Source organism: Euprymna scolopes, chromosome 5, assembly GCF_053919585.1.
Source record: "Euprymna scolopes isolate OS-2025 chromosome 5, ASM5391958v1, whole genome shotgun sequence".
In the NCBI taxonomy this organism is placed as follows: domain Eukaryota; kingdom Metazoa; phylum Mollusca; class Cephalopoda; order Sepiida; family Sepiolidae; genus Euprymna; species Euprymna scolopes.
The window spans coordinates 42,588,786-42,610,663 of NC_136486.1; the positions used below are offsets into that span (position 1 = coordinate 42,588,786).

Consider the following 21,878-nt stretch of genomic DNA (forward strand, 5'->3'; position numbering starts at 1 on the left):
GGAGCTATGTCCTTTAAGAAAACAAAAAAAATCAGAAAAATAAATCAGAAAAGATTTTTGTTTGCTATCAGTTGTTTGTTATTCAAAAAATTAAATATTTATTTATAAAACTTAATCTTTCAATAAGCGTTTGTTTGTTTTTCTTGATTTGAATTTTAATTTTCTAAAAGTTTCATAAAAAATTGTCCAATAATTGTTCATTATATTTTTTCACTTTTTTATTGAATTATCTTCATAATCATAGCAATAATATATTTTTTATTAAAAAAATTAGTCAATGTTTGCACAAAAGAAAAGTGAAACTTTTATTTGGCACTTTCTAGAATTTTATGTAAACTGCCTGGAACATTCCAGTCCTTATAAAACGGTCCTTATAAAACGGTCCTTATTCTGCATAAGTATCAAAATTTCTGTCCTTTTTCTTTGTCAATCAAGTCAGTAAATGATCTTATAAAATGAACTTAGCAAAATTTTTAACAACCTTTTTTGCCTAAATTTTATTTTATTAATTCTCATTTGATATACAAAGTTATTTTCTTTTAAATATAATTGGATTCATTTTTTTAATTACTTTAATCATGTATTTGTGGGATGAGCCAGGATCAAAGAAGAGGTTTATCCGTTATACAAGACATTTTTAAGCAAAACTGAGTAAACTTTAAAGTTCTAAATAATATCCTGTGTCAAAAAAACAAATGTGTGAAACGACACTTTTTTTTTTTTACACTTGGTACAACATACAGGTTGCCAGCATCAATAAATTGGTGCTATGGACTGGATTTGACCATGGCACACCAGGTCATTAATCTGTGTCATTAATTATCCTCTTCAATCTCCCATGTCTCGAGTAATCTTTTGTTTTTGGCTTTGGAAATCATTCATTACACGAGAAGGCAATAACAATGTAGAATGCCACGATATTGCAGTGATGTGACATGAACTAAAACAAACTAACAAAGATCTTGTCATCATTGTGTATATATTTTTATTTTTCAAAATCAATCACCTATATAAATCAGTAAATATGGACTTTGTTTAATATAACCGAGATGGTAAATATCTTCAATATTTTGAGAATGATATATAATGTGGTAATGGCAGTATTGTTTAATTAATTGTTTCATCTTGATTATTGATATTTAGATCAATATTGTATCTGCCTACACATCAGCGATGCCTAATTTAATCAGTATTTATTGATCCAATCATTGAATAAAACAATATTGAAATCAAAATCTGCACGGTTTTAATTCATGGATTTTTGTAACTGTTTACATTTGTCTTTTGCTATTACAGATCTGTAGCTTCTGTGCTTTCAGTCATTTGTAAAATTGCTTGATCCCCCACTTTTTTTTTTTTTTTAGACTGGCTTTCTTTTCTCCCTCTTTTTTTTTTTTTTTGTTTTTATTGACTTTTTGTTTTGTACCAGTTCTTGGAAATCTTATCTGATTTATGCTGATTAGGTTAGTCTATTGAAGTTTATTATCACGATTATTTTTTTCTTTTTAAATAAAAAATAATCTTAAATGAGAAATAGTCTTAAATTTAAAGTATTTCTTAAGAAAACTATGATTCGGCACATATGAAGCTGTATGACCTGAATTTTAAAGTTATTGCTTTCAAGGAAATGTATAATATTTAAATCATCTCCAAATAATTTGACAGATTTTGGAGTTGTTTGGGATTTTTTTGTCAAGAAAAATCTTGAATATCAGATAAAAGTTGACACTTGGATGTCTTGTTAATTTTCCTTGCATTATTTAAAGATGTTTTTGATTGAGATATATATTTTAAGATCGATATGCTTTTGATTTAAAGAGTAATTTCTAGTGATACTGGATCAGGCTATCTGAAAATATTAGCTTAATTTAACTGCAACAAACATTGATGTTATTGTCTTTTTTCTGTTCCCTTAGAAAAACTTTGTGTTCCACTAAGTTAAAAAAGAAAAAAAACTTTTCTCTACGAAACAACCAAATTAAACGTCATGAATAATATTCTAAGATATAAAATTTTTTTCCTAGAATTTAACATTCAATAACCTGAAAAGGATTGATATGCTGCAAAAAAAAAAACACCCAAACACCATGAATCAATATTTAAAGATATAAACAACTTTGAAACATAACTTTTCCTCCAAAATAACTGGATTCAGTATCAATTAATCTGATATGGGCTGATATGCCATAAAATAAAACCATGAAACCAAATTTAAAGAGTAAATCTCATTCACCCACAAAAGATACATCCATCAAAAAAAAAAAAAAAAAAAAAATTCAAAATCCTTTCAGCGATATATATGGGCACGCTTTTATGATCCTCGTCAGTATGAGGTGTGATCGTTAACTTACTGAACCTTAACCTGTATATTTTTATCTGTGGGGTTATCTCAAGCGATCCGCAAACTATCTCTGAACTGAAGATATCTATTACAGTCCAAATCAGGGCAGTTCCAATAGTTTATCATAGTTGTCTAATTTTATTTTATTGTTTAGATGGAGATAATCAAAACATTGGGATTACAATGAAAAATAATTTTATTTATTCAAATAAACATAATTCTTTAAAGATGAAATATTTAATTTATTTTTTAAATCATAAAATTAAATATGATGTTGCATAAGACGATGAAGCACTCTTTGGCTTTGGTAGGCAATCATCTAGAAATGGTGCCTCTATAAAGCCACTGGGTTGCAATCAAGGGGATGGGGAGAGGCTGATCATTGAAACCGTTCGGTTGAAAGTCAACGCCCCCCCCCTTCAGTTGAAGGTTATTCCGCGAATAATAAAGATAAATCGTGTCCCATCGTGTCCCTCTGGACTGGGGAACCTTGCTACCCTCAGTGACCAACTGATCAGTTGTGTTGAGAGGGGGATGGGGTAGTTGTCTTTCACATGTCCTTGACCTTTTCTAGGCATCTAGCCTATAAAAGTTTTGCCTCCAGAAAGGAAATGATTTACTAAGTAAATTTCAGGTTATATAATTTAAATAATGGCCTAGTCAGTGATAAGTTAGTTTGGGAGTAAATTTTTAAAAGCCATCCAACACATGCCAATATATAAAACGAACGTTAAACCGAATATAATGATGATGTGTAATCTGTGGAATTGAATTTTATTGAACGTTCAGTTTTACGACAATTTCAGTCTGTTGATCTTCAACATTTGAAACCTTAAAATGACTCTTCTGGTTGCAAAATCTGCCATTTTACCCCCCAAAATTTTTTTAAACAAGACGCTTATGATGACCTTGAAATAAATGCTCTTGACTGATTTAACTTGTCAAAAACATTGGGCATTTTGATAACCTCTTTCCAAACCTCTCTCCAGAGATTTTTTTTCAGTGGGGGGTGGATAGCAGTCTTCGTACATCAATGAATTCACACATCACTGATTCACTTGTCCAACCAACACATATGTGGCAACATGTAAATGCTTATGTTGAACAAATAAAAAGTATATCTTGCCCTATTTCAGTATTGAGCACTCTTGTATGAATCCTGTTAAAAATTCACCCTTTGAAAATATTAATCTGCAATAATTATATATATCATTAATAATAATCTATATAATTATAAAACTCAAATGACCTTGTAACGATGTATGTAACCCACTTTCCAGTTTACGACATCCGGTTGCGCATGCGCACATGACATACGCACTGAAATATTAACGTTATTATTTCGAAATTATTATTTAACATGGGAAGAGTGGGGTTTAAAATAACTTAAACGCAATACAGAAATGAACGATGTAAAAAAAAAAGCAGATATATAAAAATTTGAATTTAACTATAAGTATTATGATATCTGTTCAGTGCACATTTACCTATAAGTATGGCCAACCACTTATAATTCAGTAACTGTAAGTTTTTTTTCCCCAAAATAATCAATTATAATAAACAGAACGACTCGTAGAAATCTATCTATATTCTTTTTTCATTTTAATATACTTTTGTAGAAATGTTTCCGTTATGTCAAAAAAAAAAACCCTATTTTCTTTACATCACAAGTGTCACACTCATACATGAATTCCATAGCTAATATAACATACTGACCCAACGGGTCACGGGTAGTCTAGTTAATAATAATTATACATATCATTAATTAACATCCAAAACCAGATGTATTTAATTCACACTCATATTTCATTCATATTACAAAGTACGTTTTGTTGAATAGTGGTAGCCCATAATACACACACACACACACACACACACACACATTCCAGGTTAAAGGTATTCAAGAGTGATAACTAATAAATTTAACGAGGTTATTAAGAGTGCTCAATAAAAGGGCAAGATATATTTTTATTAATATAAACAAATTTACATGGTCACATTTGAGGACTGGTTTCTTTTGTAGAAAGCAACCATTTATTAAATCGCCTGACAGGGACTACTGGTTTTAACCAACCATTTGTCCAATTTCGCGACCATGTAACTTTGTTTATATTAATAAAAAATATATATAAATATGTCTTGGAAATTTTTTAATCTTTTAAAACTATATGGAAAAATAAATTTTAGTCCCCAGTACTTTGATGAAAAACTTTTGTTTATAAGTCAAATAATCTCCTGCAATCACTTTGCTTTCAAGAATTTATGCTAGTTCTAATATTGTTGTAGAGATCATCAGTTGTTTACCATGAAAAAATCTGCTTTGGGGATTTTATGTATTACAGAAGATCAGAGTAACATCAGTTGTCTGTTTCGAATTCAAACAAAGGAAACCTGTAATTGGTCTTTTTTACCAGACTCTCTTCAGCCTCTGTTTGTCATGTATACCTCCCTTACCATTATTTCTGTGTCCACTAATTTCTAGCCATCTTGATACTTGTAACTGCCATGTTTTCTTCACATAGGTTTTCTCACATGGAAAATATGTGGAACCGGGATTGTTCATGCTGGTAGGCATATCTATCTGCTTAGACTTTTTTTTTTTTTTTTTTTCCTTTCTTTCTTCTTATACCAGATCTTCCACAAGAAATTAAAAAAAAAATAAAATAAACTTTGGATTTGTTTGCGTGTGCCTCTCACCGTTTCTTTTCTCGCTCGTCCGTCCTATTTACTCCCACCCCTTGACCTACACTCCTGTTAAAGAAAAATCCGCAAATAATTTTACTTTTTCTCCGCTTATACTTTTCACTTTTTCGTTTTTATTTATGTTTTTTTTTTAGAAATCACCATTTGCATCTTCTCTTCGTTGTTTATTATCTTTTGTAGATAAGGAGAAATATTCTTCAGTTTTACATTTGTTTCTTCATTAAGCCTCTTTGGTGATCTCTTGTTTTAATCAATAATCTCACATCCATAATAAAAATCTCACCTGTCTGTTTAAATGTATGTACGTTTGCCCAAAACTTTTGACAGAGGTGACGGATTTTCATGGGATCGGTATCGTTTTGAAGCTCGACCCTTCGGATACAAATATCGAAAAATTGGTTAAAAATATTAATTCCTTCCCCCTCAAGTGGACACTTTTTTACAAGGAGGGGGTCGCCTTTTTCGCCAATATTTTCGAAAGTCATCCTCTCTTTTCGATTGACTAGCCTTAATTTAAACCTTCACCACTTTTGGTTTGGTGATGGACGCAACGGCAAAGATGTCACTTTTCTTTTTTCCACGTTCTTTTCCTCCTTCGCGGTATGGTTTTGAGCATGCCTGCCTACTTCCACTTTTTTTTTTTTTTTGCTCAACACACACCTCCAAGCAGGCGAGCAATGCCAGGCACCCAGACTAGTCAACTATAAATAAAAAAAATGTGTAATTCAAAATAAGAGGTCTGTGCTACGGCAATTTCATGTTTGTATGTTATCAGCTTTATTCAAATGAAATCATTGAAGATGATGAAAAAAAAAATTTTAAGATTTCATGTTATGTCCTTGTTGAGCATCATGAAATCAGATGATTATTGTTGGCATTCATTTTCTCTGATATTTTTCTAGTTGAATTATTTCTAGAAAGATATTGAGTATTTATGAGAGGGGGACCATGTGAAGGTTGCCAACATCTCTAAGTGAAAGTGTTTCTGCAGAAGAAACTGGATTCTAACTTGGCACTTTAAAATTGTTAGTCTTTGTGATTAATTATCTACCGTCACCTCCCTGATGTCGCTTTTGTGTCTGACAAAACTCAAACTAAAATATATTTTCTAGAGCTTCAGATTAGGATCAAAGTGTAGTATATACTTTTTGTAAATAAAAATCATCAAAACATTGGGTATATTTTAAGTAGGTTCAACCATAGAGTAAATGTGGTGACTGGCTGGCTAGATATAGATCAATAAGTCTGTTGATCTTCCCCGATTCCCCTATTATATGGCCTTGTATTTAATTTATTAAAATTTTCTATCTGAATTTTAATGATTACATATATTAAAGTGTAGTATCTGTTCTGTCCAAAGATGGTATAATAATATTGTGCAGTCTGAGTTTCCACTGGATGTTTATATAATACAAGGCAGCAATATATATATATATATATATATATATATATAGCAAATAAAAGCTACAACTGTGGAATTTACATACATACACACATAAATTCTTTCCAGAATACCCTCTATTTTAAAAAATAAAAATCTGTATGAATAACAAGAGCAGCTGTCTTGTCTACAGTTTTCCAAACTGTAAAAAAAAAAAGTTGAGATAACTCAACAATAGTTCAAACTTGCGAGATTTATGTTTGCAATGCCTATGAATTCCCATTAATCGCTTAAAGATGAGTTTCTTTATAAAAATAAAACTACTTGATAAGTTACATATTTTTTGGAATATATTTTCATTCTATCATACGAACATACATCATATAGCTTTTTCTTTTATTTTTTAATAACAGGGAATTCTGGACACAAACTTTTTTTTTTTTCTTCAAAATTTTTCTGCACTCTAGTTTTGATATATTGTCTAAAATTGATAGCTGGAGATTTTCTTTAACACAGTCCCCAACCTCAAAAAGAGAGGTGTGGCATTTTATTAAAAGATGAGATGTTATTATTGATTGAAATGATTCATTTGATGTTTGAAGAGGACAAATAATTTTTTTTTTTTTTTTTTTTTCAACCTACTTGACTATTTTTTTTTAATTTTTTTTTTTTTTTTTTTTTTTTTAATATGTCCATTTTTTTTTATTATTTTTTTTTTTTTCCTAAACAAATCGATCAATGTAAAACTGAATCCAACTCATTTTTCTTTCATTTATCTTTTATGGATATTTTAATTTTTTGCTTTATCTTAGTAACTGACATTTTTTTTGTAGATTAATAGTTGGTGTCCCTCATCTTGTTTTTAAAGATATTATTAACGACTATGCTCCTGTTTCGTTTTGTTTTTTTTTTTTGTTTGTTTGTTTCTGTTTTTTTTTTTTTTTTACATCATTTTAATGACTGTTCCCTATTTTTAGATATCTTTTTTCTGTTTTTTTTTGTTTTTTTTTTAAATACTTTTATCAAATTATCAAAATTGTTTGTTTTGTCTTAATTTTATTCAATTTTCTTCATAAGAATGATACTTTTGATCTGTAAATAGATGCATTTATTTATGAATATTCACTTTGTAAGTAACTATCCTTTTCTTCTTAGAAGTAGTATTTTAAAAAGCAATAATTTATAGATTTCCTGTGTGAGAAAACATAATCATCAAATATTTGTAACAACTTGTCTTGTTTCCCAATGTAAAAAAAAGAAAGTTGCCTGAACTTTAGAAACATTTTTATCACAAATTGCTTTCTATTTTTAGTTTGTTGAACTTAATTTTTCAATTTCAAAAATGTTTTCATTTTTCCTCCCCCATTTGTGTTGTGCTGCCTTTTGTTTTTGTGTGATCGATATTTTTGTGTTTATTTGAAATGTTCACTCATTTTTATGCTCAGTGTTGTATTAGCATACATTTCACCATTGCATCCAGAGTGTGAAATGTATCATTCTTGGAATTTTTTTTTTTAATGTATGAAGTGTGTATTTTCTTAAAAATTCAAAACTTGGAGAACCAAAAGCAAATAACTCGAAGTAAAAATATCAAATATTTCAATTTTAAGAGAAATGTGATTATCACTCAGTGACAAGTAAAAAAAAAAAAATGTGCAAGGATTAGAATTTTTTTTTTTTTAATTATCCTTTTTTATTTTATTTTCAGTTCTTTGATAAACTGATAAAACATCTAATTTCAAAGCATTATTCTCCCTCATTTTGAATATGTAATCTCTAACTTGAAAAAAATAGTTCTTGTTCAGAATTTCTCATAGTAAAAAACAAAAAAATCTGTATGATGTACATACTTGTGATGAAATAAAAATATCATATTCTAAAAATCATGTAAATTGATGTTTATTTTAATCAAGAAAATCGTTTTAGAGCGATTAATCAGAATTTGTAGGCACAACATGGGTATGAATAATCGTAAAAGTTTCTCCCTTGTTTTTTAGGTTTCTTTTTTTTTTTTTTTTTTTTCAGTGGCAGGTGTGACATTCACTTCTCCGATGCTCATAAAATTTTATTTTTTTTATTTAAAAATAAAACTACTTGATCAATAATTTTGGGAATATGATATTTTTGTTTCATCATAGTTACGTACATCATACAGATTTTTCTTTTTCATTTTTTAATATAAGGGAAATTTTGACACGAACCAGAAAAAAAATTGTTTTGAAGTTATGTAGGTGAAAATGAACAAGATGTTGAAAATTTTGTAAATTTTTCAATCTAAAAAATTTATATATTTTTACAATGATCCCCATAATAACACATGATAGTGGCCTCATATTTAGATATCAGAATTAATCTAAAAACAAATCAGTTAATGGTGATCAAAAGGTAAACCACAATGTTCATTTGAATAGCAAAATTATGGCCAAATTAATGATTATGGGTATATATGTCCAAATATAATTAAGGATGAGATCTCTTTAAAAATAAAAATGCCAGGACAATAAAATTGCGGAAGTTTGAAACATTGCAAGTTATTTATGTAGTATATGTATTGTAGTATAAGAACCATGCTGCTGCCGGAATCATCCTGGCAGTTTACGGAAAATGCCAGAAGGTTCCAAGCGAAAATATTGTGGTTTTTTTAATTTTTTTTTACCAATTTTTCCAATGAATAATATTATTTCTGTCAGTATGAAATTAATTTAATGAAAAATTAATTGAAAAATGATAACAATATTCTTGAATAATTATTGGACAATTTTAGAAAATTCAAATCAAAAGAGAAAAAAAATTCTAAAGTATGTTTGATGAATAAATATATTTTGAATGATAAACAAGTGATAGCAAATAAAAAAAATGTATAATTTTTTTTTTAATTTATTTTTTCTTCAAACGAAGATAAATACGTAGACTTTTTTTAATATATAATACATCAATTTTGGCAAACAAATGTTTTTTTTTGTTTTAAAGTTAAGACACTCTGCATTTTGGCAACTTCAAGCATTTTTCATAAACCACAGACAATTCAATGATAGCATGGTCCTTTTTACTGCATAAGTATCCATTGCAAAATTATTTCTGCGAATTCTCTCTATTCCTTTTGAAAAGTGTACTCGCCTTCCTGAAGATGGTAAGGAAAATGCTGATAAAAATTTAAATAAAAAAAAAAAAAAAGAGATGAGTGTAACAACTGAATAATGTGATTACTTTTTTTTATATATTTAAAACCTTTTCATTTTTGTTAGCTGATTTGCTTTCTATTCTCTTGCTTGTTGCATTGTGGTTATTTTTTATGCTGCTTTTGATTATCACTTGGTCTTTTTTTTTTTTTTTCATATGAAAATGTTGTCTTTCATTTAATGACAAAATTGCTTTCCAAATAAGCATTTAGTTCCACTTGAGGAGATATGTAAACATTGTTGCATTCATTAATGTTTAAACTTTTTCTCTATAAAACTATCACCATACTTTGTTATTAAAGCTGACCTAGTAATAATAATTTTTTAAAATCTATTACATAAAGGAAATTTGTCTGTTTATATGTCCAGCTAAAAGTCCCAAACTACTAAATAAAGGCCCATCAAGTTGGTGTTGTCTTGACAGACAGCTTTGGATATATAATATCTAAAATTTAGAGAAAAAAATATTGTTCCGGACAAGTTTTTGTTTGCAAAGGAAGCTGGGTTTTTTTTTTTTTTTTGGTTTTTTTTTTTTTCTGGATTTTAATGTAATTTTTTTCAACAAAGACAATGCATTTTTGTAAGGCTAGGTCCAGTAACTGAATTACATTTTTTTTCCAGCACATTAAAAAAAGAAAAAGGAATGGGTTGCGTGGAGAATAAAGATAGGGTTGTAGTGAAGGATGGAAAATGGGAGAGATAAAAGTTCTTATATAAAGATGTTATACACTTTAACTTCTAGACCCCTGCTAATCTATTATATAAAGGTCAGTCAGTTGTCTGTGTGTTTGTATGTCTAGCTAAAAATAAAAAAATACTAAACAAACACCCATCAGGTTGGTCTATTCTTGATCAGTGTTGCCCTGGATGAATAATATCTGAAATCTAGAAAAAAGTAGTCACTCTCTGAGGGTCAACTAGGCCAGGTTTCATCAGGGAGAGTCGTTTTTTAATTTTATGTACTAACTTGAAGGTCACCCGATGTTGCCCGGTCATAAAATACACATAAATATTATATTTTAAGGCAGAAACTGAGACATGCGCATGCGAGTATTGTTTTTTCTAAATAGTTCATTTCTTGTAAGAAAAAGAAAAAATACTCAAGCTGAGATTGAAACCAAAACCTAAAGAGTGAATGAAGTACAATAACCATTAGGCAAACTTGCTACAAGCTTTAGGTGTTTTCAAACCTACTTATTCGTAACATAAGGAAGCTGTCATGTGAACAATTCACACATGCGCCTTTGTGAAACACTTGGCAAATGGATAAAAATTTGACAATCCCATGTACCAATTTTTCGATTTTGACCCCTTAGCAACCTTTTTTCCAGATGAAAGCTGATTAAAAGTTTTCCACATGTCTGAATACTCTATATAACAAATTTCAAGTCTATAGATCAAAACTTCATTGAGTACATAAGTTGAGAATTGTCCTCTCACGCGTACACACACACACACATTCTATAGATATAGATTTGGAAAAAAATGCTGACTCATTTCTTGAGGAATTTGGTCTGTAAAGGAGAGTTGTCTGTGTGTATCCGAGCTGATTGCGAGAAGTTTGAGGAAAGAGGGAGAGGTAAAGTGGAGGTGAAGGAAAGAGATGGACAAAGAGGTAAAGGTAGAAGTTATTATAGAAATGTTACACTTTATCCCCAGCTATCCCCGTTAGTCTATGTTAAAGATTACTTATCCGTGATTTGTTGGGTCACAACCAGTTTTTATTCTTTCATTTCATTAAAAAATTCATAAACTCTGACATATTTTTGCTCAAAGATTTGAACTTTTATAGAGTAGTTAAATCAGTACACTAAGAAGAATCGAGAGAAATACATAACTAACTAAAGTGGGAAATGGGCGGCTTGGTCAATTAATTACAAATTACAGCTAATTAGAATGAGTAAAGTTTTTTTGTTTTTTTTTAAAACATAACTAAATCCCAGAACTAAGCTGTATTTTTGCATTTATTTTGTTATTAAAGGCGAAAAGATTGAGGAAAACCAATTTTGATCGACTCGGTTTTAGTATAATTTATCAGATTTATAAAAAAACAACAAAAAAAACGTTTATACTAAACAAAAGTTATGTCAATTTGAATAATTATATCGAACAACTTTTTAGCACTTGTGCATTTTAGACTCAGGACAATTTTTTGTTTTCATTTTTGAAGAGTTCCACTCTGGATAAGGGAAGACAATCACAAAACCTTTAAAATTTAACCATTTTTATTTGCTTTATTTTTTTTTTTTTATATATAGAAGTAAGTGTTGATTATTTCATGCATTTCAGAATATCCCAAATTGACTGTTTTAATTTATTTTGAAATTGTAATTTAAAAAAAATCTTCATTAAAATTTTTTAAAATATTATTTAATTCAATAAATATTCTGGTAATTAATGTTTTCTGTTGTGATACTGTATTACTTTAATGTATTTTTTTTTACTAAGACAGTTTCACAAAATGTTTTTTAAATTCTATCATTGTTGACCCTTGTCCTGAACAGATTTTTTCAAAAATGAAAATAAAAACTTTTTCTTGAGCCAATTATTTTTATATATTTTTTTAAAAACAAGTTTCTTATACAAGTAAATATTTGTTGTGGATTTTTTTAATGACATGAAATGGCCTCCTTTCAGTCTTCAGAGGTCCTGGATATGACCTTAAACTATATCTGATGGTGAGACCTCAGCTGCGGGATTTGGGGAGTATGGAGCCACCCCTTAATTGCCATTGCTCCCAGGTCCACTCTGACCCGGAATGGTAGTACCTGTTAGGGTCCCAATTATGGGTTAAATAGAAACCAACTTGAAAAAAAAAAATATTCTATTAAAAAATTTTTCTTCAAAATCACTGGATTCGGCATTAAATAACCCGAAAAGGGTTGATATGCCATAAAACAAAAACAACCAACCAAATCAGTCTTCAGAGACAAATATAGCTCATATAAGGATGTCTGCATGATGAGGAGTCTATAGTGAAACAAGGTTTACATAATCTCCAACTGCACATCTCTTGAACCAGCATTTTTTTTAAATCAAGTCACAAGATGAAGTTCATGATATGTTGGAATTGTTCCTTCTAAATTAGTTGTAAAAAGAGTTGTCTACTTAATATTTAATTGATTTTCTGAATATTTGAGATGAGGATTGATTTTTATTATTTGGATTATTCCGCTATAGTTCTCATCTTTTCTTTTTGCAATGTTTCGGTCAGTGTAACCTCCGACCATCTTTAGGTGTATTTTATTGAACTCAGGGAATCTTTCTTTTGAACTCCGAAATCTGCAAGTACCTGTAGCATAGTGGATAAAGTACTTTATAAAATTCAGTTATAAGTTACACTCTTCTGAAGGTTGAAGGTTCAATCCTTAGTGCAGGCGATAAGAATACAATTGCAAATTACTTAAACTTTTACCTGGTCAGGGCTTACAGAATGAGAGCATGCTACCTCCATGGATTAAATAAACGGTTCCATTTTGAAATTCCATGCAGATCTCCAAGTTTGACAGAAAGCTTTCAGAGTTTAATACGGTACATCTGAAGATCGGAGGTTACATCAACCACAACATTGTGAAAATAATACTGAAGATGAGGATATTCGTCCGAATAATTCAAATAGTATATATTTAATTGATAGCTGGAGAGAGGATATGTGAATTCATATACCAATGGTATTATTGAAAGTAATATAGAAGCCTCAATGTAACTCGGCACACAGTTCACACCTGTAATCACTACACCTTGCCACTTAATAACATAATCTTGTTTAATCCATCTACAATTTTTGTGTCTATTTGTGCAACATCTAACATTTTAAGTTGGATTTTCAAAATCAGGCCTAATTCACAAAGAATCGACCAAATCGATATTTGATTTTAACTAACCACTCGTATTTAACATTCGTTGCTGTCATTTGCCATTAGAAAAATTAAATTTCAATCACTTTTATCGTTTATACATTCTGTTCGATCCAATCAATATTTCAGTGATACAAGGGTTATTCCAAAAGTAAAGCCTCCTATTTTTTTAATAGTTACAAAGATGGGAGTGGTATAATTAAAACAATCAACCTTTTGCTCCCGAATTTATTTTTTATATGGTCACCACTATTATCAATGCACTTTAGCCAGAAATTCAATGACTCCTCTTGCTTCTGACGAATGTCCATTTCAGAGCTTGCTTTCTTAGTCTCATGCCATCAGTATCTGCAATAGAGATGAAACTTTCAAGTCATGAATGCATGTTCAGTCATCATAGCAATGCAATTTGCAATCTCATCTCCATTGAGATGAAATAAATAAAAAAAATTGAACCTCTATTGTTCCTAATATTCATAAATGATCTCCCTGACAAAATTGTCTGTGAGATGGGTATATATGATGATGACACCACGCTTTATAACAGACAAGACAGGAAAACAAATAAACACATATCTAAAGAAATGGCAGAAACCCTAGAGGATGACCTCCAATCTGTAGTGGAATGGGGACAAAAATGGATGGTCACATTCAATGCTGCCAAGACTAAACTTGTTTCCTTCAATAACTACAAGAAACCTTCTCTACCACCAATAGCAATGGCCAAAGACTCTTTATCCGAAAGCACATCTTTTAAACTCCTCGGCCTAACGTTCACAGGAAACATGAGTTGGAACAATTACATTGAGAGCATTGCCAGGACCGCTGCAAAAAAGGTAGGTTGTCTCTACCATGCTAGAAAGCTACTGACCCCTGAAAGTATCCTGTACCTCTATAAGGCAACCATTCGCCCATGTATGGAGTATTGTTGTCATATTTGGGCCAGTGCATCTGCTACTAGTCTCTCACTACGAGACAAGGTTCAAAAGAGAGTCGCCAACCTAATAGGTCCTGAACTATCATCCAAGTTTCAGCCTCTGTCCCATCGATGCAATGTAGCATCTCTTTGCCTGTTCTACAAGTACTTTAACGGTGTATGTTCCGACGAACTGCAAGCACTTGTGCCCCTTCTACGTAAATACTCCCGACAAACCCGACAAGCAGTACAATCCCACCCCTTCACAGTAGCGATCCCTAGATGTAAGAGAGCCTTCTACTCCAGTAGTTTCTTCCCCAGAACTGCTAGACTTTGGAACTCCCTGCCAGGTTCCTGCTTCCCCAACTGTACTGACATGCAGAAGTTCAAGTGTAACGTGAACCGAATAGTAGCCCCCCTACATCAAAGTGGCAATGTGCCTTGTGTGGGGTGAAAATGTAATAAAAAATTTTATTTTTTTTAAATATAGGAGACATTACTTATGGAATGCCCTTAGTCATTGTCATAAAGGACAAATTAAAAATGCCACCTATATTTCATAGAAAGCTACTTATTCAAAAATGTTCTCTTAGCTTCTCTCTATGCTTTCTTTTGAGTTATGCTGACTCGAATGGGGTGTGAAAAGGCAAACAGCTTTAACTATGTTGGTCATCAGACAAATCTATAAGCAATCTTATGGAAGATAAACAGTGACCCAAAGGGCAAGGTTCATTTCAATTAAACTATAAAAGATCTCTATCATCCTCACTCTGATATGATGGGCGGTGTCAATGTTTTGTGATATCAGTCACTGTGCACGGTTATCCCCATATTTGTTTTAATGGGTGATGTCACAATGTCGTCATCTAGTATGCACAGAGACAAGCAAACAAGATAACAAAAACAGTGTGTATGAGTGTACACACATACATACATAAAATAACCTTGTGTGCGCGTGTGCATGCGGAACGGTCTCAACCAAACTGCTCTGTCAATTTTTGGTCTACAGACTTGAAACTTGATAAATAGAGGATTCACACCTGGAACATATTCGATTTGGTTTTTATCTCGTAAAAAAACTGCTAAGTCATTTCTTTTATATACTTTTGAAATTACTATGTATTGGGTACAATATAATAATCAATAGAGAATTGGCTCTATAATAATACAAAGTCTGCATAAATTAAAATATATTTAAGCATATTTTACGACTGGGGAACGCTGGGTAGCTTGCTTGTGTGTGTGTGTGTATATATATATATATATATATATATATATATTATATAATCACAATTATGAAAGGGAGACTTATTTTTCTAATATTCATTATTAAAAGTAATATGAAAAGTCAGTGGTCTTGTTTTGCCCTTACTCATCAAGAGCTGTATCAAGGGATTAAGTGTGTGTGGTGAGGTTTTGTGTGTGTGTATGTATATATATATATATATATATATATATATATATAAAACTAATGTTATGGTATATATACAATCTCGGAATAGAGATTAATCACATTTAAAACTAAAATACATTCTCTGTTTACAAAGGAAGAGTAATTTTAAATGAACATGAATAGTCTCCAATTCTTTAAATGATATTTCAAGTGAGCATGACTTAGGATGGAAAATGAGTCAATGCTAAAATTTGTTGCGCAAGTTGTTTAAGCAATTGATCTGTTATAGAGGACCTGGATGTATCATTTAGAATGTCCGTTGATTGGTAAGGTCTCCTTCCTAATTTTTACTTAGTATGTGTTGTTGGACTCTACTATCCAATCTTAACATTGTTCTACCCAAGTAGTTGACGCTGCCACCACATTTGAATTGATATATTTTTTGTATTATTTTTTACTTTTAATCATGAATACTTAAAAATAAGTATTCCTTTCGTAATTGTGATAATTTTGGGGGAAGTATAAAATTTAATTATGAAATATATATAGATATATATAGAAAGAGAGCAGATCCCTACCTTATTTTCAAAGCATTTTTGTTTCCTTTACTGTCCTATAGCTATTTTGCCTGCGACAGAAAAAAATGTTATGGATAAATTTGTAAATTAATCATTTTCTTAAATACTCTTCACAAAGTAGAAAAATGCTGTTCTGTTTGAATAATATCTACACTGGGTCCATTTGTATTGTATATAGTAGTATTTTAAAACATTCTCTAAAAGTTCCAGCCAATATTATCCGGAAGCTGTGAGTTATCTGTCCTTTATACTCCATATATTTGACCAAGATAATATTTAAAAAAAAAAAAAAAAAAAAAAAAAAAAATTCTACTATGAATGGGAATTTTTTGTGTGTGTGAATTCGTTCCGTACGGACTCGTAAACAGCTAGGCCAATTTTTTGGAAGATTCACACAAAGGTACTTGATGTGTTTGGGAGTGTTTTAACTAGGTTTTGTATCGGAATGCATCTGAAGTATCGATAATTGAAATAATCCGATTCAAGAAGGAAGTTTAATTTTGACCAAAGTTAACACTTTAAAACAGCCTAACATCACAAGGTCATTTGAGAAGTTTTATCACTGCACAAGCAGAAGGCCTAGTGTATGAAATCAACAGTAGTTTCTTTTCTAAGACAGGAGTGCATTCAAAATGAATGTTTCTGTTTAGAGCACAATTGAATCATGATATTTGACTTTTGCATTTTAAACTTTAAGTGAAGCCATTATTTACAGATAATTTTATAGAATCAACAGTAGATTTTCTACAGTGCCATGTAGACTACAATGTATTGTGGAATAAGTTATTGCAGCAAGGCATGTGAATTTTCCTCCCAGTACACTGTGTGTGTGGGGGGGGGGGGTCCTTACTAGAGTAGGCAATCAATCGATTTGGCGGGGGAATGGGCGATTTCACTGATTTTGATAACAGTACAAGTATGGTGAGGTGGAACATTTGTTGATCTTCATTCAGTTACGGACAATGCTGGGTCTCCCTGCTAGTAAATAAATAAAACAAAAAACAATGAAATGCTGGATTTTTATAAATACTGTAACATTTAAGGAAAAGTTCTTGTTTTTTTTTTGTGGATCGACTAATCTTTTGTTTTCCGGTTTTTTTTTTTTAGAATGCCTTGAGCCGTAGTGCACCAAATGCTTCATCCATATCATCATCAACTTGGTATGACCAACCGCAGCCACAACCATTGTAAGTATTTCGTGTGTTTATATATACACCTGCTAGTTGACTTTGTCAAGTTTGCTACTTGAAACAAACATTTTACTTACACTGTCTGTAAACACAAAAGAAATTTTCACATTTATTCATATAAACATTAATATTTTGCTAAAAATTCATTTATATCTTAAATAAGACCATCAAGAAATGAAAATAAAAAAATAAATTCATCTGTGAGATGGTGAATGTGTTTTATTTTTCTTAAAAACTTAGAAATGGATGGCAATTTGTAAAGCTAGTCAGTCCCCATAACGAAAAGAACAAAAAGAAAAGTTTGAACAAAAGTGCAAAATATTTTTTTAATATATTAAAACAATAAAAAGGATAATCTGGTGCACACACACGCAGAGCAGTTACCTTCCCCTCTCTTTGAACTATATGAAAGATATAGTGATGAGGTATAAGATACCTTGTCAATATACTTTCCCTTCTAGCAGGCTAAGCTTTATTGATTGCATTTAAATTACCTCCCTTGCGTGGTTAAATGCCTAAAAATTAGTATAAACCTGTTCTCTCAACAACTCGTAGTGTGTGGTGCAAACAAAAAAAGAATGACAAAAAATAAAATGGCTGCCATTTCTCTTTATATGCTGGCGATCTTGTCACCACATATGCAAATGAGATGCTTCCAGTTTAAATATATGAAAGCCGAATTTTTCAGACACTGGGTTGACTTTGAATGAGCAAGTCGCATTTAACCCTGGAAATTATTAGTTAGAGTTGTGGCATAGTTAACACTTGATCATTCAACCTCAGCTCCAAAATTAATAAGCATAATATTTCAAGAAAGGATTTCATAATTTATCTTACATATATATATATATATATATATATAAATGTGTGTGTGTTTTGAGAAAAATAGAAAAACCGAATGAAATTATTAAAAAAATCAACGTTTCGTCCTTATTTCAGAGGACATCTTCAGGATAATTGAAATAAAAATGTAAAAAAAGAAAAAGTCATAGATCGTGCGAAAAAGACAGTTTTTGAATCCTACCCATGTCGGGAAGGGCAAACATGTGTGCGTATGGGAAGGTTGGGTTGTTCGATGTCTATATATACACTTTTAAAAATGCGTTAAAATAAATATGTACATTTTTTTTTTTTCTTTTTTTTCTGTAAACTTATTCATTTTGTTGAAATATTTAAGGAAAAACGGTAATGTTAAAACAGACATTAAAAACTACCAAGCACTCTCCCAAAACCCTCACATCCGATGCCGGTATATATTCCATCCCATGTAACAACTGTCAACAAGCGTACATAGGTGAAACACAGCGAAAATTGAAATTAAGACTTAACGAGCACAGAAGAGATATAAGGAATGGTAACGCCCTAAATGCACTCTTTTGCCATTGTGCAGAACACGATCACTCATTTAATTTAGATCAAGCGAAAATTATTAAATATGTGATAGAGCTAAAAGAAGACTTTTAGAATCAGCACTAATATTGAATACTAATACTATTACGCAAAGAAAAGGCTTCTACCATTTAACCCCTAGCATAGGGAAAATAATAATCAAAGAACAAAATATCAAAACAGATCCTAGCTAACCGTTTTTCCTTAAATATTTCAACAAAATGAATAAGTTTATAGGAAAAAAATGTACATATTTATTTTAACGCATTTTTAAAAGTGTATATATAGACATCGAACAACCCAACCTTCCCATACGCACACATGTTTGCCCTTCCCGACATGGATAGGATTCAAAAACTGTCTTTTTCGCACGATCTATGACTTTTTCTTTTCTTACATTTTTATTTCAATTATCCTGAAGATGTCCTCTGAAATAAGGACGAAACGTTGATTTTTTTTAATAATTTCATTCGGTTTTTCTATTTTTCTCAAAACATAACGTCAACCACCGCTGGTATTTTTTCATTCCTTATACATACATATATATATATATATATATATATATATATATATATATATATATATTACTTTAATGACTGTTAATATCGATAAAACTAATATAGGAAAAATAGGACAACAAAATTACAAATGAATAACACCAAATATTTATTATAAATTCTATAGGAAATAGTTATGCAAATAAGGCAATCAAATAACTGTTTTGAGTCTTTCATCAGTGTGTGTATATATATATATATATATATATATATATATATATATACACACACGCACACCATATTTCAAAAGACTATCTGATATTATCGATTTAATCAGTTTTGATGGCTAAATGCAAAAATCTTTTGCATTTATTCATTTACAGGGTGGAACAATAAAATTGTCTCCCTAAAGAAAACAACACTACAGCTTTATTTTAAAACTTTTATTGGAAAAAAAATCAATTCGAGTAATTTGATTATATAGTAGAGCATACATCTGATTGAATCTAGTCGCCTGCTGCCTTGATAAGGGTCCAGAATGAGGAGCATGACTTTTCCACATGCACCAGCAGGAGCTCGGCGAATACTCAGTGAATGGCAGCAATCAGGCTGGGTTTGGTGTTATGGGAGGTCATGTTGGTGATGTTCTTGAAGTATGACCAAACAAAGTAGTTCAACAGGTTCAAGTGGGGGGGGGGTCAGTGAGAGAAAAGTATAAAGTCATAGCACTCTTTCTGAGGCCAAGCCTGGTTCTCTTTGGATCAGCGCCGAATCCTGCTGCTACACCCAGGGTCTGTCAGCGGTCACATGATTGCACCAGAGGATCACCACACTCTTCGGCACATCCAGGTACACTTTGGTGTTGACTTTCAAGCTGACTTTGAAGATCTGAGGTGGCATGATGTGGCTCTCACTTGAAACCACACCAAAGACCATAAACTGTGGCCGGAAACTATGTTTTCATTACCCTGGGCACATCCCTGTTATTTGTGGCAATTCAGCGATAGTTCTGGCTGTTGTGAACCTGGTCCTGGCAGAAGTTCTTTTCGTCTGAAAAGAACCAGAGCAAGTTTGGCTTCTTCGGATGCTTCAGTTTGTTGAGCAAGCTGATGAACTTGATTAGCCTGACGTTCTTTGTCTTAGTCAAGATATGGCTTGTCTGGTGCCTGTAGGACCTACACTTAAAGTACTCCTTTACACATGCATTCACAGTTGTGTGCGAGACGCATAAATCTCTAGTAATCTGCTAAATAAGCTGCTGGAGAGTTTCATCAATGATTGCCTGGACCTTTTCGATGAACTCCTTGGTCCGGGTTTTCCTGGCAGTGTCCTCGGCCTTGGGCTTTCACTCCACTACCTCCAACGGGTCATCAAATATGTTGAGCTGTGCCTTCAAGTGTTGAACCATTCGGATTTGCATTTTGAGGGTGCTGGCAAGGGTACTGTTGTCATAATTTGGGTCTGTGGAGATTTCGCTCATTGAACGTTGTCACTTTCAGACATGATAGAAGGCTTCTATTGTTCTTCGGATTTGAACATAACTGGCCAATTACCAGATAGTTTTCATCAAACATAAATGGAATCATGTCTTTTCTAGTGTGACAATTTTATCGTTCCACCCTGTAGATGATGAAAAAAAGTATAATTTGGTATAAATGCTACAATCACGTTATTGATTTTTAACTGCCATTTCCTCTGGAGTCTTTAGCAACATTCATAGGAATTTACTGTGTGAAATAATGATTGTCTGTTCTCTGGCCATGATCATTCGGTGGTGATGTCCATCCAAATTTCATGCTACTTGATTTGGTTACCGGCTGTAGTGTCAACTATGGGGTCTCTGTTTGCACTGCAACAACTGGAATTTTCACCCAAGTGAAATCACAACTTTTTTACAAGTAACAATGTTTTGTTTTTTTGTATACGTGAATTCAGAATGATCATTGACTCATCAATCTGGCGAGAATTTTGCTACAAGGCCAACTAAATCACTTTTTGCAGAAAAACCATGGCTTGCTCACCAGGCTAACTCAGAGTCTCATGCCCCTCCCATTTTCTTCTTCTCTTAGATATCTCTTTCATTCTTTAATTCAACATGTTTACAAAGAAATATGTTCTCTTTAATGCCATTAGTTATACATACATATATATATATACTAGTTGGAGGCATCTCAAAGACCAAAACAAAAAGCAGTCCAATCTTTTTTCTTTTTTTTTTTTATTTAACAAATACCTGTTTTTCTTTTCCAACTTGCGCATGTATTTGAACCTGTAATGAAAAATATTTTCTTTGGCTTTATAGGTTGTTGTTAAGACGATCATTTATTAAAAATATTAATAACTAGCAGGACCGGCGTTGCGCATTGAAAGTATGCCCCCCCCCCATCCCACATGTAAAAAAAAAAATATGGTTGTTAGTGGGAGCCACTGCCGGCCCAGTATACTGACGCATTT

At 31.5% G+C, this 21,878-nt stretch overlaps 1 protein-coding gene across 11 annotated transcripts in view; it reads left to right on the forward strand.

The window, feature by feature from the left end:
* LOC145276793 (oxysterol-binding protein-related protein 11-like) overlaps positions 1–21,878 on the forward strand; it is a 430,789-nt gene that overhangs the window by 350,427 nt on the left and 58,484 nt on the right. For 6 of the 11 annotated variants that reach the window (XM_080128095.1, XM_080128096.1, XM_080128097.1 and 3 more), the window contains 2 exons: positions 4,864–4,908; positions 17,456–17,535. In XM_080128095.1, coding sequence (XP_079984221.1) covers positions 4,864–4,908; positions 17,456–17,535 — 125 coding nt within the window. The remainder of the gene's footprint in view (positions 1–4,863; positions 4,909–17,455; positions 17,536–21,878) is intronic. The other 5 variants (XM_080128098.1, XM_080128099.1, XM_080128100.1 and 2 more) reach the window with 1 other exon arrangement.